This window comes from Heptranchias perlo, unplaced genomic scaffold (assembly GCF_035084215.1).
Source record: "Heptranchias perlo isolate sHepPer1 unplaced genomic scaffold, sHepPer1.hap1 HAP1_SCAFFOLD_170, whole genome shotgun sequence".
NCBI classification, from domain to species: Eukaryota; Metazoa; Chordata; class Chondrichthyes; order Hexanchiformes; family Hexanchidae; genus Heptranchias; species Heptranchias perlo.
Window position 1 is genome coordinate 727,133 of NW_027138969.1, and position 26,418 is coordinate 753,550.

Sequence of the window (26,418 nt, forward strand, 5' to 3'; positions counted from 1 at the left end):
TGGTAGTTCGAAGAAAATCCACGAATGAGGTAGGTGCTTTTTTTCTATCCGGTATCCCGGTTAGAATAGCCATTATCTCGTGGGGTTTCCATGGACAGTACACATTTATCGTTTGGGGGTTGCCAGGTACTCCGGCGTTAGCCGGGGCATAGGCGGGATTCGGCACCTGTCTCATTGGTAACTGGCGAGGGGTCGGTTCATATCTAACTAGTGTCTCAGTATTACGTTTTGAGTCTAGTGATATCAAGTCGTCTCCTGGCTTTCCAGTGTCTGCGTCTCTAAGTCCCTGACTGTCCAGTCTTGGATCTCTCTGCTTTCTGAAACTAGGTGTGTTGGCTGGGGGTTTAAAAGTTGGAGCCAATAAGTCCTTAGTTTTACTTCTGGTACGGGAGGAGACTGGGGAGACAATTTGAGGCGTTACCGCAGCGATTTGAACAACCGGTCTCAGAGCTGCCGAGGGATAGAGGTCACTGTACTCAGGAGGGGCACTAGGACCCTGGGGAGCTACCTGGGACTTAAAGTTCCATTCATCTAATTCATCGTCTTCCTCAGTCAAGGCAATGCCAACCATTGGATTACGTAATCCACTCCTATCAAGTCCTTTGGGCTCACCCGAAGTCTTTTCAGACTCCTGTTTAGAGCACTCCTCATTAGCACATTCTTTTTCTAGGACTTCTACAGACTTGAGTACTCCCCCTTCAGTGAGTCCTGTTCCTAACTTCAACGCCTTATCCTGCCAGCTTGCTAATACTGAAGCTTGTTTTAATTCTTGACAGTACTGTTTCCATAAAGTAATTAACACTTTGGCTGGTTTACCAAATTAATTCCAATGGCCATTGTACATTGTACATTCCCCAGTTTTTTATTCAGTCCCCCTGACAACTGTCTAAATTGTTTTTCCTTATCCGGATATTATCCGGATATTTTTAACACAAAGTCTGTAAGGCACTTCCCGGTTCTACAGAGATGTCCTGACAATTACCCATTTTATCTCTCGTTTTCCTTACTCTTAGTCAACCAGTTAACACAACCGTATTGTCGCTACCCAGTCAAGTCAACTGGTTAACACTACCGTATTATCGCCACCCAGTTGCTAACTGGATTTAATTATGGTCCTGACTGCTTGTGTCTCACAATCCTAAGTGCCTTTGTATCTCTCTACGCCCACTTCAGGGTCCTGACCTTCGCGTGGGGGATCTCCCCTCTTAACAACCGGTCTAAGGTGGGGCGTTCGAGAAAGACACTTCCTTCTGTAGTCGATCAGCACAAGCAATCAGTTCCTGTTTGTACCCACTCCCCAAGGATTCTAAATTCTGGTTTATACCCAATTACCAGAGACTCGAACTCTGAGCCAGTGATGTTTGATCACTGACTTATTCGGAGTTCCTGTTTATATCCAATCAGCAGGGAGTCGAAGTCTGACCTCTGACACAGTGATATCGGATCACTGGCCTACCGCGTTCGTTTCCTGTTTATATCCAATTACCAGGAACGCGAACTCTGACTCAGTGATATCTTTGATCACTGACCTACCGCTTTGCAGTTCCGGTTTATTTTCAATTACCCGGGACTCAAAGCCTGCCTTCAGTGATATTTTTAATCACTGCCCCAAGAATACTTCCTCAGTACGCCGACTGAGCCTTAGTGATATCAATCACTAACCTATATCTGTGTATTCGCCAGACTAAGCCGAATCTCGTAAGGACGCCACACAAGTGTTAGCGATTGGACGATTCGTCGTCAGACTTAACAGATTTAGGAAAGCCGGAGTGGTTAAAGAAGGTTTACTCACCCCGGGGCGCCCTCTCCTTCCTCCATGTCCGAGGCAATGCGCCTCTTAAGCCGCGAAGTCTCGGTGATCGACCGTTGAGATCCCGGACGAGCCCCCAAATGATGAACCGGATTCTTTTACCCTTAGTCTGGTTCAGTAAAAACTGAAGCGAATTCACCTTGAAAGTTCAACACAATTTTATTAGCTGTAACAGCTGACCTATTCTACAGAATCGACTTCAACTCTGATAGAGTCTTGTCAATCTCATAGAACAGGCAAAATTACATGCAGAGATCCAAACAATTATACATTTTCAGACAGGGGAGGGACATGATTATCAAAGGGTTAACACCAATCATAAGCTGAGTCTGGTCAAGCCAGGCTGAGTGACATAATGGCCGACCACTCACAGGTATTGTGTATGCCAAGGAAAAGGGAGGCTTCCTTATCTCTGGCTCGGTATGTTTTTCGACCTTGTCTGAAAAGGGAGCTCCATTCATTACTGCAGCTGCATAAGACCCCCACACCAGAACTCAACCCCATCTTATCTCTTCACTTGATTAACACAAGGTATGCTTATTCATAAAGGAAATTAATAACGTAAACAAGTCGTCAAAGAAGAAGCTCATTGTTTCTAATTCTAGCTAGCAAAATGGGCTACTTATATTAACCCGTCGTTTACCACACTGCTACAGGCTATGGAGGTATCTCACTGAACTACTAAAAGCTTATATGCATTGAAAGTAGAGGGGGCACCCTTAGACATTCTCACTCTCAACGGTTTCTGCTCTTAGAACAACCGCAGCTTCTCCACTCTATCCACGTAACTGAAGTCCCTCAACCCTGGAACCATTCTAGTAAATCTGTTCTGCGCCCTCTCGAAGGCCTTCACATCCTTCCTAAAATGCGGTGTCCAGAATTGGACACAATACTCCAGCTGTGGCCGAACCAGTGTTTTATAAAGGTTCAACATAACTGTTTTGTTTTTGTACTCGATGCCTCCATTTATAAAGCCCAGAACCCGTATGTTTTTTGAAACACTTTTTGCACCTGTCCTGCCACCTTCAAAGATATCTGCACATACACCCCCAGGTCTCTCTGTTCCCGCACTCCCTTTAGATTTGTACCATTTAGTTTATGTTGCCTCTCCTCATTCATCTTGCCAAAATGTATCACTTCGCACTTCTCTGTGTTGAATTTCATCTGCCATGTGTCCGCCTATTCCACCAGCCTGTCTGTGTACTCTTGAAGACTATCACTATCCTTTTCACTCTTTGCTACACTTCCAAGTATTGTGGCATCTGCAAATTTTGAAAATGTGCCCTGTACACCCAAGTCCAAGTCATTAATACATCATCAAAAAAACAGTGGGCCTAGTAGCGACTCGTGGGGAACAACACTGCATACCTTCCTCCAGTCCGTAAAACACCCGTTAACCACTACTCTCTGTTCCCTGTCATTTAGCCAATTTCGTATCCATACTTTTATTCCATGGGCTTCAGTTTTGCTGACAAGCCTATTATGTGACACTTTGCTTCATTGAAAAACTCAATCAAGTTCGTTAAACACGATTTGCCTTTAAAAAATTCGTGCTGGCTTTCCTTCATTAAGATGCACTTGTCCAAGTGATTATTAATTTTGTCCCAGATTATCGATTCTAAAAGCTTCACTACCACCGAGGTTCAAGTGACTGGCCTGTAGTTGCCGTGTTTATCCTTACACCCTTTTTTTGAACAAGGGAGTAACATTTGGGATTTTCTAGTCCTCTGATACCACCCCCATATCTAAGTAGAATTGGAGATTATGGCCATCAATTCTGCAATTTCCACCCTTACTTCCCTCAAGAACCTTGGATGTATCCCAGCTGAACCGTGTGACTTACCCATTTTAAATACAACCAGCCTTTCTAGTACCACTTCTTTATCAATTTTTATCCCATCCAACATCTCCACGACCTCCTCTTTTACTGAGTTTGGCAGTTTCTTCTTCCTTGGTAAAGACAGATGTAAAGTATTCATTTAATACTTCAGCCTTTCCCTCTGCCTCCGTGCATCCATCTGCTTTTTTGGTCCCAAATCTAAAAGTTGGATTCTGATGTGGTGCAATCTCAAGTTGCACACTAACTATTTCAATATTAGCTACTCTTCATCGAATTCATTTATGGTGCATTTTCTTACATTGAAAACACGCATTGAAATCCTGGATGCTGTATCATCCCTTGGGGGTTATCGAACAACCAACTTTTCGGTTAAGAGCCGAACGCGATAAACGATTGTGCCAGAGAGACGCAACCCACGACACGTTTAACAAAAGTATTATTTCACCGAGCGAAAGCTTGCGGTTGCAGTAACCAATGAAAGTTATTAAATTAATTAATGAAATGAATACAAGTCTGTGAAAGATGAATAATTGTTGTAACCGATAACTTTATGCTGCAGACTCATGGAAGTATTAACATGGATAGTGAAACTTTAAATAAGTTTTTGTGCTTTGTATATGATGAACTTTCACCCATTATCATTTTCCGGACTGCATTTTAAGAGTCTGGTTAAAAATGTTGAGTGTTTATGACACCTGGAATTGGGAACAGCCGTTGTTAAATTTAACAGGAAGGAACAAGTTGACGCCTTGAGGTTTATCTGAAGCAAGTTCCTCAAACAATGTTTTGCACCCGGGATCTGAACAAACATTTCACTGATCAAAACTTCACAAGTCACCCAGGAAAAAGGTTTCATTTAAAAATCATTTTCACAGTAGTTCAGGATCCTACCCACTGATTTTATAGCGGGGCAGTGTTTTAGGTATGGGCTGTTCACTGTTCATAAAATAATAATTATTAGAATTAAATTTGTACATTAAAGTGCTCTATATCTGATAACTTCGATATACAGCCTTGCCATTTTATACAGAAACAAGTAAGTGTTTAAGGGAGGTGGTTTGTTCAATGTTTGTGAAATAATCCTGTCACCCAGTGTGAGAAGTAAAACAGAGACGACACAACGTGTCGCTCGAGCTCTTGACCATAAAACGTCTATGTGGCCGGTTAGTTCAATTGGGTAGAGTATGATACCAATAACAACATATTCGCGTGTTCGATCCCAAATGAGCCACAAGCTTTTTATTACATTGTTGTGGTAACTTCTAAAATCCTGACTTTACAATGAAGCAAATCCACAGAAAAAGTCACTGGGAATATTTATTGAATAAGATCCATCACAATGTTTGATATATCCTTGCCCCTGGGGCAGAGAAACACGTCTTTCTTATTATTATTTTTATTTTTTCCTTCTATTCTCACTCACCCTTCCTTGTCACCATATTTTTCGATCTGTCTCTTTTCTCTCTTTTTCTATCTCTCTGTTTCTTTCCATTTGCGGTATCATTTTTCTGGGTATGATTACTGACATGCATTACAATCAGTGTCACTCAGTATCCGGGTATGTTTACTGACACACATTACATTCTGTGTCACTCAGTATCCGGGTATGTTTACTGATACACATTACAATCTGTGTCACTCAGTATCTGGGTATGTTCACTGATACACATTACAATCTGTGTCACTCAGTATCCGGGTATGTTTACTGATACACATTACAATCTGTGTCACTCAGTATCCGGGTATGTTTACAGACACACATTACAATCTGTGTCACTCAGTATCTGGGTATGTTTACTGATACACATTACAATCTGTGTCACTCAGTATCCGGGTATGTTTACTGATACACATTACAATCTGTGTCACTCAGTATCCGGGTATGTTTACTGACACACATTACAATCTGTGTCACTCAGTATCCGGGTATGTTTACTGACACACATTACAATCTGTGTCACTCAGTATCCGGGTATGTTTACTGATACACATTACAATCTGTGTCACTCAGTATCCGGGTATGTTTACTGACACACATTACAATCTGTGTCACTCAGTATCCGGGTATGTTTACTGATACACATTACAATCTGTGTCACTCAGTATCCGGGTATGTTTACTGACACACATTACAATCTGTGTCACTGAGTATCCGGGTATGTTTACTGACACACATTACAATCTGTGTCACTCAGTATCCGGGTATGTTTACTGACACACATTACAATCTGTGTCACTCAGTATCCGGGTATGTTTACTGACGCACATTACAATCTGTGTCACTGAGTATCCGGGTATGTTTACTGACACACATTACAATCTGTGTCACTCAGTATCCGGGTATGTTTACTGACACACATTACAATCTGTGTCACTCAGTATCCGGGTATGTTTACTGATACACATTACAATCTGTGTCACTCAGTATCCGGGTATGTTTACTGATACACATTACAATCTGTGTCACTCAGTATCCGGGTATGTTTACTGACACACATTACAATCTGTGTCACTCAGTATCCGGGTATGTTTACTGACACACATTACAATCTGTGTCACTCAGTATCTCGGTATGTTTACTGACACACATTACAATCTGTGTCACTCAGTATCCGGGTATGTTTACTGACACACATTACAATCTGTGTCACTCAGTATCCGGGTATGTTTACTGACACACATTACAATCTGTGTCACTCAGTATCTAACAATGTGAGGCAACGAGTTTTATTCCCCCTGTGTTATCTCCCTGTCGGTTTGCTGGTAAACGTTTAACTCGGTGCCTGTTCCCGTTAATGGTCGCAAGTAGTAACAAACAGACAGAGCGAGTCTGACCGCTCCGAAAGCCATCAGTTTAGGAATCAAATGTTTCAAATCAAATATTCACCCGGCACTGAGAAAGACAAACAACAGAGAAAAATGCAGAAGGAAATAGAGAAATATAGCTAAATAAAGATGCTGTCAATATTTCTCATCCTTGATGCCTCTCTACTCATTCCCCAAGACTCCAGTGCCGGTTAAAATTTCAGTGTAAATAAATGCGAGATTCGACCCAAAGAACGAGAGCAAAACAACCAAATGTCGCTGAAATTCGGAGTTGAACCAGGGACCTTTACATTTTCCCACTCCCAACTGAGCTATTTCGGCTCCGTCGCAAGTGGGATATTGTGGCGTCGCCTGGAAGAAAATATCAACCGATTGGAATTGCCTCTCCCGCTCATTCCTCACTTCAGGGGATTGGGACCCGACCAGATCTCCGAGCTCAGGTTATGTTCATGTTCTGCTGGTGATAACTGAATATTATGTTGTGGTTGGCCACTTTTAACCAGGTTCGTGGACACATTCTTCAATCATCCAATCTCCCACATCGCGCCTCTCTCTCATTCATTCTTTCCTCCATTCAATCCATCAGGGAGCAGGAATCAGAGATCACCCTCAAACCCCCTACACAAAAACCCCGGTCAATAATTTACACTCTTTATAAACACAAAATACTAATACACCAGGGGAGCCCTCACAGTTATGGACACGGAAAGAAACACATCGAAGTGTTTATAAACACAGAAAGCTCACACTCCGGGGGAGGTTCCAAAGTGTTGGACATGGAACAAAATACACAGAAGTGTTTATAAACACAGAAAGCTGAAACACCAGGGGAGAGCTCACAATGCTGACACGGAGTGGAAAACACTGAAATCTTTATGAAAAGTTACAGAACACATGATGCGTGTAAAATTCTCTCTTGTTTACTCGGCACTAATGGGCTGTAAAGGGACAGACGGGCCCGAAGTCCCACTGATGGGCTGTGAAGGGAGAAACGGCCCCGATGCCTCTCTGATCCGCACTGACCCCGAGCTGCAGGTGAAATGAAATAAAGTTCAATCTGTAGCAGCGAGCGGTTGGAGAGAGATCAATGTCCAGAATCAAGGAGGATATTTATGATACTGCCTTTGAATTTCATTTATATAAAATACTCCTTGAACTCTCTGCCGGGGGAATTTAGAACTGGGGATCGCTTGTGAAATCAGCCTCAAAATTAAAACACAAACCACCCAAAGTGGGGCTCGAACCCACGACCTGAGAACAGCGAACTCAGCACAGGCCTGGGACTCAGCTTGGACGTTTCCTGCTCTGTGGTGCTCAGTACCACTCCGGGTAAGATCAGGTAACGGTCCCCAGACCGGAAACTGTGCTTTTGCTGTTCTGTGTGGAGCCGTTGAACGGCCTCTCCCCAGTATGACTGCGTCGATGCGGAAGACGCGGAATTGAATCCCTTCCCACAGTCCCCACATTTCCACGGTTTCTCCGTGGTGCGGGTGTCCTTGTGTCTCTCCAGGTTGGACGATCAGTTGAAGCCTCGTCCACACACAGAACACGTGGACGGTTTCTCCCCGCTGTGATTGGTGCGATGTTTTTTCAGGCTGTGCAGCTGGTTAAAGCTCTTTCCACAGTCAGTGCACTGGAACACTCTCACTCGGGTGTGTGTGTCTCGGTGCTTTTCCACTCACACTGATATTTGAAATCTTTTCCCACAGACAGAACGGACAAATATTTCTCCTTCCACATTCAAGGCGGATAATAGTCAGGTCCTGATGAATCGTGTGACTCTGCCAGATTTTGACGTGATGTTTGGTTTGAATTTCCCGTCTGCAAATCCTCCCCTTCTAATACCCTGTAAAAGGAGTTTACAAAAGTCATCACCGTAAATACAGGATAGAAATTCAGAACTGACAATTCTAATTTCTATGGAACGTTTTATTCTCTCTTGTTCCCCCAAAACTGTAAATCCCCCGTCCCACACACTCTCCCTCCTCCCTGTGCTGAAATCCAAACCCATCCCACCATCTCCAACATTTCTTCCCTCCACTCCCAGTTTTCTCACTCCCTCTCCTCGGTTTGGGTTCAGTTCTGCACCCGCTGTGAGCAGAGTGAGAATAAAGTAAATGAGGCACTGGGACCCTGAAGCCCCGCCCACTCTTTGTTCCTGGTCACTGGGACCCTGAAGCCCCGCCCACTCTTTGTTACTGGTCACTGACGCCCTGAAGCCCCGCCCACTCTTTGTTCCTGGTCACTGGGACGCTGAAGCCCCGCCCACTCTTTGTTCCTGGTCACTGGGACCCTGAAGCCCCGCCCACTCTTTGTTACTGGTCACTGGGGCCCTGAAGCCCCGCCCACTCTTTGTTCCCGGTCACTGGGACCCTGAAGCCCCGCCCACACTTTGTTCCTGGTCACTGGGACCCTGAAGCCCCGCCCACTCTTTGTTCCCGGTCACTGGGACCCTGAAGCCCCGCCCACTCTTTGTTCCTGGTCACTGGGACCCTGAAGCCCCGCCCACGCTTTGTTCCCGGTCACTGGGACCCTGAAGCCCCGCCCACTCTTTGTTCCCGGTCACTGGGACCCTGAAGCCCCGCCCACTCATTGTTACTGGTCACTGGGACGCTGAAGCCCCGCCCACTCATTGTTACTGGTCACTGGGACCCTGAAGCCCCGCCCACTCATTGTTCCTGGTCACTGGGACCCTAAAGCCCCGCCCACTCTTTGTTCCTGGTCACTGGGACCCTAAAACCCCGCCCACTCATTGTTCCTGGTCACTGGGACCCTAAAGCCCCGCCCACTCTTTGTTCCTGGTCACTGGGACCCTAAAACCCCGCCCACTCATTGTTCCTGGTCACTGGGACCCTAAAGCCCCGCCCACTCATTGTTCCTGGTCACTGGGACCCTGAAGCCCCGCCCACTCATTGTTCCTGGTCACTGGGACCCTAAAGCCCCGCCCACTCATTGTTCCTGGTCACAGGGACACTGAAGCCCCGCCCACTCATTGTTCCTGGTGACTGGGACCCTAAAGCCCCGCCCACTCTTTGTTCCTGGTCACTGGGACCCTGAAGCCCCGCCCACTCTTTGTTCCTGGTCACTGGGACCCTGAAGCCCCGCCCACTCTTTGTTCCTGGTCACTGGGACCCTGAAGTCCCGCCCACTCTTTGTTCCCGTTCACTGGGACCCTGAAGCCCCGCCCACTCTTTGTTCCTGGTCACTGGGACCATGAAGCCCCGCCCACTCATTGTTCCTGGTCACTGGGACCCTAAAGCCCCGCCCACTCATTGTTCCTGGTCACAGGGACACTGAAGCCCCGCCCACTCATTGTTCCTGGTGACTGGGACCCTAAAGCCCCGCCCACTCTTTGTTCCTGGTCACTGGGACCCTGAAGCCCCGCCCACTCTTTGTTCCTGGTCACTGGGACCCTGAAGCCCCGCCCACTCTTTGTTCCTGGTCACTGGGACCCTGAAGCCCCGCCCACTCATTGTTCCTGGTCACTGGGACCCTGAAGCCACGCCCACTCTTTGTTCCTGGTCACTGGGACCCTGAAGCCCCGCCCACTCTTTGTTCCTGGTCACTGGGACCCTAAAGCCCCGCCCACTCTTTGTTCCCGGTCACTGGGACCCTGAGCCCCGCCCACTCTTTGTTACTGGTCACTGCGACCCTGAAGCCCCGCCCACTCATTGTTCCTGGTCTCTGGGACCCTGAAGCCCCGCCCACTCATTGTTACTGGTCACTGGGGCCCTGAAGCCCAGCCCACTCTTTGTTCCTGGTCACTGGGACCCTGAAGCCCCGCCCACTCTTTGTTCCTGGTCACTGGGACCCTGAAGCCCCGCCCACTCTTTGTTCCTGGTCACTGGGACCCTGAAGCCCCGCCCACTCTTTGTTCCTGGTCACTGGGACCCTGAAGCCCCGCCCACACTTTGTTCCTGGTCACTGGGACCCTGAAGCCCCGCCCACTCATTGTTCCTGGTCACTGGGAACCTGAAGCCCCGCCCACTCATTGTTCCTGGTCACTGGGACCCTGAAGCCCCGCCCACACTTTGTTCCTGGTCACTGGGACCCTGAAGCCCCGCCCACTCTTTGTTCCCGTTCACTGGGACCCTGAACCCCGCCCACTCTTTGTTCCTGGTCACTGGGACCCTAAAGACCCGTCCACTCATTGTTCCTGGTCACTGGGACCCTAAAGCCCCGCCCACTCATTGTTCCTGGTCACTGGGACCTGAAAGCCCCGCCCACTCATTGTTCCTGGTCACAGGGACACTGAAGCCCCGCCCACTCTTTGTTCCTGGTCACTGGGACCCTAAAGCCCCGCCCACTCTTTGTTCCTGGTCACTGGGACCCTGAAGCCCCGCCCACTCTTTGTTCCTGGTCACTGGGACCTTGAAGCCCCGCCCACTCTTTTTTCCTGGTCACTGGGACCCTGAAGCCCCGCCCACTCATTGTTCCTGGTCACTGGGACCCTGAAGCCACGCCCACTCTTTGTTCCTGGTCACTGGGACCCTGAAGCCCCGCCCACTCTTTGTTCCTGGTCACTGGGACCCTAAAGCCCCGCCCACTCTTTCTTCCTGGTCACTGGGACCCTGAACCCTCGCCCACACTTTGTTCACAGTCACTGGGACCCTGAAGCCCCGCCCACTCGTTGTTCCTGGTCACTGGGACCCTGAAGCCCCGCCCACACTTTGTTCCTGGTCACTGGGACCCTGAAGTCCCGCCCACTCTTTGTTCCCGTTCACTGGGACCCTGAAGCCCCGCCCACTCATTGTTACTGGTCACTGGGACCCTGAAGCCCCGCCCACTCTTTGTTCCTGGTCACTGGGACCCTGAAGCCCCGCCCACTCTTTGTTCCCGGTCACTGGGACCCTGAAGCCCCGCCCACTCGTTGTTCCTGGTCACTGGGACCCTGAAGCCCCGCCCACTCTTTGTTCCTGGTCACTGGGACCCTGAAGCCCCGCCCACTCTTTGTTACTGGTCACTGCGACCCTGAAGCCCCGCCCACTCATTGTTACTGGTCACTGGGACCCTGAAGCCCCGCCCACTCATTGTTACTGGTCACTGGGACCCTGAAGCCCCGCCCACTCATTGTTCCTGGTCACTGGGACCCTAAAACCACGCCCACTCTTTGTTCCTGGTCACTGGGACCCTGAAGCCCCGCCCACTCATTGTTCCTGGTCTCTGGGACCCTGAAGCCCCGCCCACTCATTGTTACTGGTCACTGGGGCCCTGAAGCCCAGCCCACTCTTTGTTCCTGGTCACTGGGACCCTGAAGCCCCGCCCACTCTTTGTTCCTGGTCACTGGGACCCTGAAGCCCCGCCCACTCTTTGTTCCTGGTCACTGGGACCCTGAAGCCCCGCCCACTCTTTGTTCCTGGTCACTGGGACCCTGAAGCCCCGCCCACACTTTGTTCCTGGTCACTGGGACCCTGAAGCCCCGCCCACTCATTGTTCCTGGTCACTGGGAACCTGAAGCCCCGCCCACTCATTGTTCCTGGTCACTGGGACCCTGAAGCCCCGCCCACACTTTGTTCCTGGTCACTGGGACCCTGAAGCCCCGCCCACTCTTTGTTCCCGTTCACTGGGACCCTAAAGCCCCGCCCACTCATTGTTCCTGGTCACTGGGACCCGAAAGCCCCGCCCACTCATTGTTCCTGGTCACAGGGACCCTGAAGCCCCGCCCACTCATTGTTCCTGGTCACTGGGACCCTAAAGCCCCGCCCACTCTTTGTTCCTGGTCACTGGGACCCTGAAGCCCCGCCCACTCTTTGTTCCTGGTCACTGGGACCCTGAAGCCCCGCCCACTCATTGTTCCTGGTCACTGGGACCCTGAAGCCACGCCCACTCTTTGTTCCTGGTCACTGGGACCCTGAAGCCCCGCCCACTCTTTGTTCCTGGTCACTGGGACCCTAAAGCCCCGCCCACTCTTTCTTCCTGGTCACTGGGACCCTGAAGCCCCGCCCACTCATTGTTCACAGTCACTGGGACCCTGAAACCCCGCCCACTCTTTCTTCCTGGTCACTGGGACCCTGAAGCGCCGCCCACTCATTGTTCACAGTCACTGGGACCCTGAAGCCCCGCCCACACTTTGTTCCTGGTCACTGGGACCCTGAAGCCCCGCCCACACTTTGTTCCCGGTCACTGGGACCCTGAAGCCCCGCCCACACTTTGTTCCTGGTCACTGGGACCCTGAAGCCCCGCCCACTCATTGTTCCTGGTCACTGGGACCCTGAAGCCCCGCCCACACTTTGTTCCTGGTCACTGGGACCCTGAAGTCCCGCCCACTCTTTGTTCCCGTTCACTGGGACCCTGAAGCCCCGCCCACTCTTTGTTCCTGGTCACTGGGACCATGAAGCCCCGCCCACTCTTTGTTACTGGTCACTGCGAACCTGAAGCCCCGCCCACTCATTGTTCCTGGTCACTGGGACCCTGAAGCCCCGCCCACTCATTGTTACTGGTCACTGGGACCCTGAAACCCCGCCCACTCTTTGTTCCTGGTCACTGGGACCATGAAGCCCCGCCCACTCGTTGTTCCTGGTCACAGGGACACTGAAGCCCCGCCCACTCTTTGTTCCTGGTCACTGGGACCCTAAAGCCCCGCCCACTCTTTGTTCCTGGTCACTGGGACCCTGAAGCCCCGCCCACTCTTTGTTCCTGGTCACTGGGACCTTGAAGCCCCGCCCACTCTTTGTTCCTGGTCACTGGGACCCTGAAGCCCCGCCCACTCATTGTTCCTGGTCACTGGGACCCTGAAGCCACGCCCACTCTTTGTTCCTGGTCACTGGGACCCTGAAGCCCCGCCCACTCTTTGTTCCTGGTCACTGGGACCCTAAAGCCCCGCCCACTCTTTCTTCCTGGTCACTGGGACCCTGAACCCTCGCCCACACTTTGTTCACAGTCACTGGGACCCTGAAGCCCCGCCCACTCGTTGTTCCTGGTCACTGGGACCCTGAAGCCCCGCCCACACTTTGTCCCTGGTCACTGGGACCCTGAAGTCCCGCCCACTCTTTGTTCCCGTTCACTGGGACCCTGAAGCCACGCCCACTCTTTGTTCCTGGTCACTGGGACCCTGAAGCCCCGCCCACTCTTTGTTACTGGTCACTGCGACCCTGAAGCCCCGCCCACTCATTGTTCCTGGTCACTGGGACCCTGAAGCCCCGCCCACTCATTGTTACTGGTCACTGGGACCCTGAAGCCCCGCCCACTCTTTGTTCCTGGTCACTGGGACCCTGAAGCCCCGCCCACTCTTTGTTCCCGGTCACTGGGACCCTGAAGCCCCGCCCACTCGTTGTTCCTGGTCACTGGGACCCTGAAGCCCCGCCCACTCTTTGTTCCTGGTCACTGGGACACTGAAGCCCCGCCCACTCTTTGTTACTGGTCACTGGGACCCTGAAGCCCCGCCCACTCATTGTTACTGGTCACTGGGACCCTGAAGCCCCGCCCACTCATTGTTCCTGGTCACTGGGACCCTAAAACCACGCCCACTCTTTGTTCCTGGTCACTGGGACCCTGAAGCCCCGCCCACTCATTGTTCCTGGTCACTGGGGCCCTGAAGCCCAGCCCACTCTTTGTTCCTGGTCACTGGGACCCTGAAGCCCCGCCCACTCTTTGTTCCTGGTCACTGGGACCCTGAAGCCCCGCCCACTCTTTGTTCCTGGTCACTGGGACCCTGAAGCCCCGCCCACTCTTTGTTCCTGGTCACTGGGACCCTGAAGCCCCGCCCACACTTTGTTCCTGGTCACTGGGACCCTGAAGCCCCGCCCACTCATTGTTCCTGGTCACTGGGAACCTGAAGCCCCGCCCACTCATTGTTCCTGGTCACTGGGACCCTGAAGCCCCGCCCACACTTTGTTCCTGGTCACTGGGACCCTGAAGCCCCGCCCACTCTTTGTTCCCGTTCACTGGGACCCTGAACCCCGCCCACTCTTTGTTCCTGGTCACTGGGACCCTAAAGCCCCGCCCACTCATTGTTCCTGGTCACTGGGACCCTAAAGCCCCGCCCACTCATTGTTCCTGGTCACTGGGACCCGAAAGCCCCGCCCACTCATTGTTCCTGGTCACAGGGACCCTGAAGCCCCGCCCACTCATTGTTCCTGGTCACTGGGACCCTAAAGCCCCGCCCACTCTTTGTTCCTGGTCACTGGGACCCTGAAGCCCCGCCCACTCTTTGTTCCTGGTCACTGGGACCCTGAAGCCCCGCCCACTCTTTGTTCCTGGTCACTGGGACCCTGAAGCCACGCCCACTCATTGTTCCTGGTCACTGGGACCCTGAAGCCACGCCCACTCTTTGTTCCTGGTCACTGGGACCCTGAAGCCCCGCCCACTCTTTGTTCCTGGTCACTGGGACCCTAAAGCCCCGCCCACTCTTTCTTCCTGGTCACTGGGACCCTGAAGCCCCGCCCACTCATTGTTCACAGTCACTGGGACCCTGAAACCCCGCCCACTCTTTCTTCCTGGTCACTGGGACCCTGAAGCGCCGCCCACTCATTGTTCACAGTCACTGGGACCCTGAAGCCCCGCCCACACTTTGTTCCTGGTCACTGGGACCCTGAAGCCCCGCCCACACTTTGTTCCCGGTCACTGGGACCCTGAAGCCCCGCCCACACTTTGTTCCTGGTCACTGGGACCCTGAAGCCCCGCCCACTCATTGTTCCTGGTCACTGGGACCCTGAAGCCCCGCCCACTCTTTGTTACTGGTCACTGCGAACCTGAAGCCCCGCCCACTCATTGTTCCTGGTCACTGGGACCCTGAAGCCCCGCCCACTCATTGTTACTGGTCACTGGGACCCTGAAGCCCCGCCCACTCTTTGTTCCTGGTCACTGGGACCCTGAAGCCCCGCCCACTCTTTGTTCCCGGTCACTGGGACCCTGAAGCCCCGCCCACTCGTTGTTCCTGGTCACTGGGACCCTGAAGCCCCGCCCACTCTTTGTTCCTGGTCACTGGGACCCTGAAGCCCCGCCCACTCTTTGTTACTGGTCACTGCGACCCTGAAGCCCCGCCCACTCATTGTTACTGGTCACTGGGACCCTGAAGCCCCGCCCACTCATTGTTACTGGTCACTGGGACCCTGAAGCCCCGCCCACTCATTGTTCCTGGTCACTGGGACCCTAAAACCCCGCCCACTCTTTGTTCCTGGTCACTGGGACCCTGAAGCCCCGCCCACTCATTGTTACCGGTCACTGGGACCCTGAAGCCCCGCCCACTCTTTGTTCCTGGGCACTGGGACCGTGAAGCCCCGCCCACTCTTTGTTCCCTGTCACTGGGACACTGAAGCCCCGCCCACTCATTGTTCCTGGTCACTGGGACCCTAAAGCCCCGCCCACTCTTTGTTCCCGGTCACTGGGACCCTGAGCCCCGCCCACTCTTTGTTACTGGTCACTGCGACCCTGAAGCCCCGCCCACTCATTGTTCCTGTCTCTGGGACCCTGAAGCCCCGCCCACTCATTGTTACTGGTCACTGGGGCCCTGAAGCCCCGCCCACTATTTGTTCCTGGTCACTGGGACCCTGAAGCCCCGCCCACTCTTTGTTCCTGGTCACTGGGACCCTGAAGCCCCGCCCACTCTTTGTTCCTGGTCACTGGGACCCTGAAGCCCCGCCCACTCTTTGTTCCTGGTCACTGGGACCCTGAAGCCCCGCCCACACTTTGTTCCTGGTCACTGGGACCGTGAAGCCCCGCCCACTCATTGTTCCTGGTCACTGGGACCCTGAAGCCCCGCCCACTCATTGTTCCTGGTCACTGGGACCCTGAAGCCCCGCCCACTCATTGTTCCTGGTCACTGGGACCCTGAAGCCCCGCCCACTCATTGTTACTGGTCACTGGGACCCTGAAGCCCCGCCCACTCTTTGTTCCTGGTCACTGGGACCCTGAAGCCCCGCCCACTCTTTGTTCCCGGTCACTGGGACCCTGAAGCCCCGCCCACTCGTTGTTCCTGGTCACTGGGACCCTGAAGCCCCGCCCACTCTTTGTTCCTGGTCACTGGGACCCTGAAGCCCCGCCCACTCTTTGTTACTGGTCACTGCGACCCTGAAGCCCCGCCCACTCATTGTTACTGGTCACTGGGACCCTGAAGCCCCGCCCACTCATTGTTACTGGTCACTGGGACCCTAAAACCCCGCCCACTCTTTGTTCCTGGTCACTGGGACCCTGAAGCCCTGCCCACTCATTGTTACCGGTCACTGGGACCCTGAAGCCCCGCCCACTCTTTGTTCCTGGGCACTGGGACCGTGAAGCCCCGCCCACTCTTTGTTCCCTGTCACTGGGACCCTGAAGCCCCGCCCACTCATTGTTCCTGGTCACTGGGAACCTAAAGCCCCGCCCACTCTTTGTTCCCGGTCACTGGGACCCTAAAGCCCCGCCCACACTTTGTTCCTGGTCACTGGGACACTGAAGCCCCGCCCACTCTTTGTTCCCGGTCACTGGGACCCTGAAGCCCCGCCCACTCTTTGTTCACGGTCACTGGGACCCTGAAGCCCCGCCCACTCTTTGTTCACGGTCACTGCGACCCTGAAGCCCCGCCCACTCATTGTTCCTGGTCACTGGGACCCTGAAGCCCCGCCCACTCATTGTTACTGGTCACTGGGACCCTGAAGCCCCGCCCACTCTTTGTTCCTGGTCACTGGGACCCTGAAGCCCCGCCCACTTTTTTGCACCTTTACCAAGATGGCCGCGCATGCTCCTTAATTCCAACATTACTTCCTCTCGCACGATGACGGCCGCCGGACGGTCATGTCACCGAAGTGCAAACACGGGGTCCTTTTACTCTTATTTGTGTCCTCAAGCCGCCACCATGTGTTTGTGAAGATTCCCGCCCACCCACAGATCCAATTCCTCCCCGTTCTCCTCCCGGCCTCCGTCTCGCCTGTTTCCACTCAGTCTATTGCCGCCATTCGCACTGCGCATGCTCAGAGCTCTGACCGTCCTGCGCATGCTCAGAGCTCTGACCGTCCTGCGCCTGCGCACTGGTCTCCTGTTGTCATTGGTCGGGCACAGTCTGAGCCGCGGGGGATTCTGGGCAATTACCCCGCCATTGAAAGCCGTTTGTAAACAATTTTACAACACCAAGTTATAGTCCAGCAATTTTATTTTAAATTCACAAGCTTTCGGAGATTTTCTCCTTCCTCAGGCAAATGTTTCAAGATCTCCTTGAAGCCTACGCATTTATACATATTGAACAATACATGGTGTTTACAGACTGCCCCTGCAACTGCCCGTTGCCAAGGCAATCACCGTGTTCAGACAGAGAGGTGTTACCTGCAGAACCTCCGAATACACATTCAACAAAAAAACAAACAGGGAAAAAAAACAGAGAAAAAAAAACACAGAGAGAGGCAGAAACATCCGGAAGGCAGAGAGAGCCAGCAAATGACCCATTATATTAAAAACAGATAACATTTGTTCGCTGGTGGGGTAACGTGTAGCGTGACATGAACCCAAGATCCCGGTTGAGGCCGTCCTCATGGGTGCGGAACTTGGCTATCAATTTCTGCTCGACGATTTTGCGTTGTCGTGTGTCTCGAAGGCCGCCTTGGAGTACGCTTACCCGAAGGTCGGTGGATGAATGTCCATGACTGCTGAAGTGTTCCCCGACTGGGAGGGAACCCTCCTGTTTGGCGATTGTTGCGCGGTGTCCGTTCATCCGTTGTCGCAGCGTCTGCATGGTCTCGCCAATGTACCATGCTCTGGGGCATCCTTTCCTGCAACGTATGAGGTAGACAACGTTGGCTGAGTCACAGGAGTATGAACCATGCACCTGGTGGGTGGTGTCATCTCGTGTGATGGTGGTATCTGTGTCGATGATCTGGCATGTCTTGCAGAGGTTACCGTGGCAGGGTTGTGTGGCGTCGTGGACGCTGTTCTCTTGAAAGCTAGGTAGTTTGCTGCGAACGATGGTCTGTTTGAGGTTGGGTGGCTGTTTAAAGGCGAGTAGTGGAGGTGTGGGGATGGCCATAGCGAGGTGTTTGTCCTCATTGATGACATGTTGAAGGCTGCGGAGAACATGGCGTAGTTTCTCCGCTCCGGGGAAGTACTGGACGACAAAGGGTACTCTGTTGGTTGCGTCCCGTGTTAGTCTCCTGAGGAGGTCTATGCGATTTTTTGCTGTGGCCCGTCGGAACTGTCGATCGATGAGTCGAGCGTCATATCCCGTTCTTACTAGGGCGTCTTTCAGCGTCTGTAGGTGTCCATCGCGTTCCTCCTCGTCTGAGCAGACCCTGTGTATTCGCAGGGCCTGTCCATAGGGGATGGCCTCTTTGACGTGGTTAGGGTGGAAGCTGGAAAAGTGGAGCATCGTGAGGTTGTCCGTGGGCTTGCGGTAGAGTGAGGTGCTGAGGTGCCCGTCTTTGATGGAGATTCGTGTGTCCAAGAAAGAAACTGATTCTGAGGAGTAGTCCATGGTGAGCTTGATGGTGGGATGGAACTTGTTGATGTTATCGTGTAGTCTCTTTAGTGATTCCTTGCCGTGGGTCCATAGAAAGAAAATGTCGTCGATGTATCTGGTGTATAGTGTTGGTTGGAGGTCTTGTGCAGTGAAGAAGTCCTGCTCGAACTTGTGCATGAAAATGTTGGCGTATTGGGGTGCGAATTTGGTCCCCATGGCTGTTCCGTGTGTTTGGGTAAAGAACTGGTTATCGAAGGTGAAGACATTGTGATCCAGGATGAAGCGGATGAGTTGTAGGATGGCTTCCGGAGATTGGCTGTTGTTGGTGTTGAGTATTGATGCTGTCGCAGCGATGCCGTCATCGTGGGGGATACTGGTGTATAGTGCCGAGACGTCCATCGTGGTGAGAAGTGTTCCTGGTTCAACTGGTCCGTGGGTACTGAGTACCCACGGACCAGTTGAACCAGGAACACTTCTCACCACGATGGACGTCTCGGCACTATACACCAGTATCCCCCACGATGACGGCATCGCTGCGACAGCATCAATACTCAACACCAACAACAGCCAATCTCCGGAAGCCATCCTACAACTCATCCGCTTCATCCTGGATCACAATGTCTTCACCTTCGATAACCAGTTCTTTACCCAAACACACGGAACAGCCATGGGGACCAAATTCGCACCCCAATACGCCAACATTTTCATGCACAAGTTCGAGCAGGACTTCTTCACTGCACAAGACCTCCAACCAACACTATACACCAGATACATCGACGACATTTTCTTTCTATGGACCCACGGCAAGGAATCACTAAAGAGACTACACGATAACATCAACAAGTTCCATCCCACCATCAAGCTCACCATGGACTACTCCTCAGAATCAGTTTCTTTCTTGGACACACGAATCTCCATCAAAGACGGGCACCTCAGCACCTCACTCTACCGCAAGCCCACGGACAACCTCACGATGCTCCACTTTTCCAGCTTCCACCCTAACCACGTCAAAGAGGCCATCCCCTATGGACAGGCCCTGCGAATACACAGGGTCTGCTCAGACGAGGAGGAACGCGATGGACACCTACAGACGCTGAAAGACGCCCTAGTAAGAACGGGATATGACGCTCGACTCATCGATCGACAGTTCCGACGGGCCACAGCAAAAAATCGCATAGACCTCCTCAGGAGACTAACACGGGACGCAACCAACAGAGTACCCTTTGTCGTCCAGTACTTCCCCGGAGCGGAGAAACTACGCCATGTTCTCCGCAGCCTTCAACATGTCATCAATGAGGACAAACACCTCGCTATGGCCATCCCCACACCTCCACTACTCGCCTTTAAACAGCCACCCAACCTCAAACAGACCATCGTTCGCAGCAAACTACCTAGCTTTCAAGAGAACAGCGTCCACGACGCCACACAACCCTGCCACGGTAACCTCTGCAAGACATGCCAGATCATCGACACAGATACCACCATCACACGAGATGACACCACCCACCAGGTGCATGGTTCATACTCCTGTGACTCAGCCAACGTTGTCTACCTCATACGTTGCAGGAAAGGATGCCCCAGAGCATGGTACATTGGCGAGACCATGCAGACGCTGCGACAACGGATGAACGGACACCACGCAACAATCGCCAAACAGGAGGGTTCCCTCCCAGTCGGGGAACACTTCAGCAGTCATGGACATTCATCCACCGACCTTCGGGTAAGCGTACTCCAAGGCGGCCTTCGAGACACACGACAACGCAAAATCGTCGAGCAGAAATTGATAGCCAAGTTCCGCACCCATGAGGACGGCCTCAACCGGGATCTTGGGTTCATGTCACGCTACACGTTACCCCACCAGCGAACAAATGTTATCTGTTTTTAATATAATGGGTCATTTGCTGGCTCTCTCTGCCTTCCGGATGTTTCTGCCTCTCTCTGTGTTTTTTTTTCTCTGTTTTTTTTCCCTGTTTGTTTTTTTGTTGAATGTGTATTCGGAGGTTCTGCAGGTAACACCTCTCTGTCTGAACACGGTGATTGCCTTGGCAACGGGCAGTTGCAGGGGCAGTCTGTAAACACCATGTATCATTGTTCAATATGTATAAATGCGTAGGCTTCAAGGAGATCTTGAAACATTTGCCTGAGGAAGGAGAAAATCTCCGAAAGCTTGTGAATTTAAAATAAAATTGCTGGACTATAACTTGGTGTTGTAAAATTGTTTACAATTGTCAACCCCAGTCCATCACCGGCATCTCCACACCATTGAAAGCCGGAATTGATGAACGGAAAGTTAATGATTGTCATCCCATCGAGGTTGGCGCCAGGGATGCAACAAACAAAATAAATAAATAAATTCTACAGAAACCCGAGAGCTCGAGCCCTCCCCCATGGTGATAAGTTAACTGGCCGCCACTTTTCAGTTACTAATTCGCACCTCAGGCCCGCCCCCCGCCCCCCACCCCCGGCTAGTCTGGTTTAATTGCTAAATGTTCTCCAACTCGAATTCAAACCTGTCATTCTCAGGGAAACTTAGGTTACTTTTTTCTGTGTACTACCCGAGAGCCAGTTAATGGCTTTAATAAGCTGGCAACAATTTTTGTAAAGGTGGAAAGAGGAGAAAAATGCCACGAGCGATGCCTCAAAACAAAAGGGTCTACTTATATACTGTGACACCAAATCTAGGACCACTTACACTGGGACACTAAATACCGGGACCACTTACACTGGGACACTAAATACCGGGACCACTTACAATGGGACGTCAAATTAAGGGACGACTTACACTGGGACACCAAGTACAGGGAACACTCATATGGTGACATCCTTTTGAATCCTTTTTTGCACCTTCTCCAGTGCCTGTATATCCATTTTATAATAAGGAGATCAAGAGAAACTTCTTTACAGAGGGCGTTGTGAGACTGTGGAATTCACTTTCAAAGTTCTGTAATGACAAGTTCTCCTCATGTTTTTATCCAAAACAGGCCTCAGCCCAGTCATTTACTCCAAATGTTGATTCAATGGTTCAAGCTAAGAGGTGCCAGGTATCAGGAGCAGCAGTAGCAATAAATAAAATGTAAGTAAGTACCAATACAGTTCATCTTCATCTATTTCTAGTTCAATAACTTTTGCTGAATGTGGCCCAGGCCAAGTGCCAGGATATCGGATCAGGCTCACCATAGAAAATGAGTTTGACACCCCTGAGATAGACAATGTGAACCGGATTACCCTCATCCACTAACCCAGTAACTTCTTCAAAAAACTCAAGCAAGTTTGTAAGACTCGATCTTCTTTCCTGGAAGCCGTGTTGAGCATCTCTAATGGTCTCTTCTCCTTCCCCGTGGCAATAAACAGCATCTCTTAGGATCCCTTCAAGCATCTTCCCTCTGATCGATGTCACACTGAAGGGCTTGTCATTCCCCGGCTCTGATATATCCCCTTTTCTGAAAATGGGAACTACGTGAGTTACCTTCTAATCTCAGGGGACAATCCCTGACTCTATTGAGCTGTTGAAGATACAGGCAAGGGGCTCACAGAGCACCCGTCTCATCTCTTTAAATACCCGGGGGTGGATATCATATGGACCTGGAGCAGAAACTACTTTGAGATTTCGTATTTTATCCAAGATTACATCCCTTTCTATTTTAATATTTATGATGTTATTGTTGACAGCACATCCCACAGCTGGAATCTGAGCATCATCCACAGGAGTGTAGGCTGATGAGAAATAGTCATTTAACAGCTCTGCCATAGCCTGGGAATCTGTCCTGAACTGTCGTTCAGTGGCCCTAAACCATCTTTAATGGTCTCTCACGTAGCTGGAAAAGCGTTTGCTATTATTATCACAATTGTGCACCATTTTCTTTTCCAAAGATCTCTTAGCTTCTCTAATGGCTGCTTTTGTCACCGTCGATTGTAGGTGATAGTTATCCCAATTCTCATGTAAACTGAATTCATCCTGATCTGACCTGGGTTAAATGTAAGACAGTTCAGGGAGTCAGGAATCATTCACCGCTAGACCCACACTGACAGGTAAAACCCCAGATGGTTCCTTTGTAAGGTTTCCTCTGGTTCCTCGGCATATATTTGTCACGATACCGAAACCCAGCTTTTTTACAGTCCACTCCTGGAGGCCCCACTCCCTGAGCCTACAGTCTTCAGTAGGGTCAGTGGTGGAGTTCCACAGTGGGAGTGAACCTAGAGTAAATGTCGGGATCGTCCCCACACTGTGGATGGTCCGGGTCGTGTACTTTTCATTATCCTGGTGTCTAACAAACAAACATCAATAAAACCGTGAATTCTGGAAATACACTGCTGGTCCTTCTTTATCTGGAGATCAAATGACTGTTGTATAATTGTACCAGCAGTTAACAGGCTCCTGTGAACTCCTCCCTCTGCTATTTTGATGCAGACTTTAACCCATTTATTTTAAACGGGTTTATTTTAAATGAGTTAACGCCTGCCTTAAATGGTAGACTCAGGACTGTCACTCAAACAGGTGAAATCTTCATAGAATAATGACCACAGTCATTTTTAAACTGGACGCCGCACGGTGACTTTGCTGTCAGTGAAGAGAGATGAGAAAGATCAAAGTGCCGTTTGCCCCTCTCAGTGTGGTCCTGAAGGACTGTGTCCAGGCTGAAGTTCTGTTCCCACCGGACGATCCTCCCCCTAGATTGTACTTTCTGAGCTCCAGTCAGGTGATGCTAAACACTCAGGTGGGAAAGACCAAAATCTACAACAAGGTGTTTAAAATAAAGTTGATTTATTTAATAGATATCCAGAATATTAAACTCCAGCCCAGTTACAGGGATTATTAACATCAGAAGAAACAACCCCCAACTGTCAGAATGAATATGGTTCAGTCCTGGATGGGATTAAGAGCAGAATCCGACCCCTGCATTCATATGTGAACTCATTGGTGACTCAGCACGTGTGATGACTGAGTGAATCCCTTCCCACACACAGAGCAGATGTAGAGTCTCGCCCCAATGGGCGTGCATTATTGTGTCAGCAGTTCATTTCTGCTTTTAAAGCTCTTCTCACAGTCAGAACAATTAAAGGTCTCTCCCCAGGGTGAGTACGTTGGTGTGTCAGAAGGTGGGATGACCGAGTGAATCTCTTCTTACACACGGAGCAGGTGAACGGCCTCTCCCCAGTGTGAGTGCGTCGATGTCTCAGCAATTTGTTTCTGCCTTTAAACCTCTTCTCACAGTCAGAACATTTAACAGGTCTCTCTTCAGAGTGAACTCGCTGGTGTGTCAGCAGGGTGGATGACCGAGTGAATCCCTTCCCACACACGGAGCAGGAGAACGGCCTCTCCCCAGAGTGAGTGCGTTGGTGTGACAGCAGTTCATTTCTGACTTTAAATCTCTTCCCACAGTCAGAACATTGAAAAGGTCTCTTCCCAGAGTGAACTCGCTGGTGTGTCAGCAGGGTGGATGACTGAGTGAATCTCTTCCCACACACGGAGCAGGTGAACGGCCTCTCCCCGGTGTGAGTGTGTGGGTGTGTCAGCAGATTCCTTTTGGTTTTAAACCTCTTCCCACAGTCAGAACATTTAAAAGGTCTCTCCCCAGTGTGAACTCGCTGGTGTGACAGAAGGTGGGATGCCCGAGTGAATCTCTTCTTACACTTAGAGCGGTTGAACGGCCTCTCCCCAGTGTGAGTGCGTTGGTGGTCCAGCAGTTTGTTTCTGAATTTAAATCTCTTCCCAGATTCAGAGCATTTAAAAGTTCTCTCATCAGAGTGAACTCGCTGGTGTCTCAGCAGGGTGGATGACCAAGTGAATCCCTTCCCACAAACGGAGCAGATGAACGGTCTCTCCTCAGTGTGAGTGCGTTGGTGTTCCAGCAGATTACATTTGCTTTTAAACCTCTTCTCACAGTCAGAACATGTGAAAGGTCTATTATCAGAGTGAACTCGCTGGTGTCTCAGCAGGTTGGATGACCGAGTGAATCTCTTCTCACATACAGAGCAGGAGAACGGCCTCTCCCCAGTGTGAGTGCGCTGGTGTAAGAGGAGGTCGTGTGACTGAGCGAATCCCTTCCCACACACGGAGCAGGTGAACGGCCTCACCCCGGTGTGAATGCGTCGATGAGTTTCCAGCTGTGACGGGGAATTGAATCCCTTCCCACAGTCCCCACATTTCCACGGTTTCTCCGTGGTGCGGGTGTCCTTGTGTCTCTCCAGGTTGGACGATCAGTCGAAGCCTCGTCCACACACAGAACACGTGTACGGTTTCTCCCCGCTGTGATTGGTGTGATGTGTTTTCAGGCTGTGTAACTGGCTAAAGCTCTTTCCACAGTCAGTGCACTGGAACACTCTCACTCGGGTGTGTGTGTCTCGTTGCTTTTCCACTCACACTGATGTTTGAAATCTTTTCCCACAGACAGAACAGACAAACATTTCTCCTTCTACATTCAAAGCCCGATGATATTCAAGTCCTGATGAATCGAGTGACTCTCTCAGATCTTGAAATGATCTTTGGTTTGAGTTTCCTGTCTGCAAATCCTCCCCTTCTAATACCCTGTAAAAGGAGTTTACAAAAGTCATCACTGTAAACATGGTATGGAGATTCAGAACAGGCTATTCTAGTTGCTATGGAACATTCTCACCTCTCTTGTTCCCCCAAAACTGTAAATCCCCTGTCCCACACAATCTCCCTCCTCCCTGTGCTGAAATCCAAACCAATCGCATCATCTTTCAGTGGCCCTAAACCATGAGTGAAAAGGTGAGAGAGCGTGAGAGTGAATGTGAGAGAGTGAATGTGAGAGAGTGAATGTGTGAGAGTGTGATAGAGTGAATGTGAGTACAGCAGTGGACTCGGTGTGGAGAATGAAGTGGGGCAGGTGGATCATGTTTCAACGGGGCAGCAGTGATCATAATCTCATTAGGTTTAAAATAGTTACTGAAAAGAACAAGGAACAAACAAATGTGAATATAATTAACTGGATGAGGGGTAATTCCAGTGAGTTAAAAAGGGATCTTGTCCAGGTGGATTGGAATCAAAAATTGGCAACAAAACAGTAATTGAACAATTAAGTGATGGTTCAGGTACAGAGCAGACAGATCCCAACAGGAGAGAAAGGAAGGGCATCCAAAGCTAGAGCTCTCTGGATGACTAAAGAGATAGAGATCAAAATGAAACAAAAAAAGGAGGCTTATGACGAATGTAAGGTTCATAATACCGTCGTGAACCAGGCTGAACACAGAAAGTACAGAGATCTAAAAAAGGGAATAAGAGGTGCAAAGAGAGAGTATGAGAATAGATTGGTGATTAACATAAAAGGGAATCCAAAAGTCTTTTATAAACATACAAACAGTAATAGGGTAGAGAAAGGAAGGGCGGGGTCGCTTAGGGACAATAAAGGAGATCTTCTTGTGGAGGCAGAGGGCATGGCTGAGGCACTAAATGAGTACTTTACATCCGTCTTCACCAGAGAAGAGGATTCTGCCATTGTAGCATTAAAGGAGGAGGTAGCAGTGATATTGGAGACGATAAAAATAGGTAAAGAGAGGTACTTAAAAGATTGGCAGTGCTCAAAGTAAAACAGTCTTTCGGTCCAGATGGGGTGCCTCCTA

General features: G+C 50.7%; 1 protein-coding gene across 1 annotated transcript; it reads right to left on the reverse strand.

The window, feature by feature from the left end:
* Positions 1-7,331: 7,331 nt before the first annotated feature.
* Positions 7,332-25,035, reverse strand: LOC137309580 (zinc finger protein 84-like; the record flags this gene model as incomplete). Its single annotated transcript, XM_067977706.1, has 2 exons — positions 7,332-8,322; positions 21,620-25,035. A coding segment is annotated over one exon (1,191 nt), but the record flags the coding sequence as incomplete, so codon positions are not given.
* Positions 25,036-26,418: the final 1,383 nt, after the last annotated feature.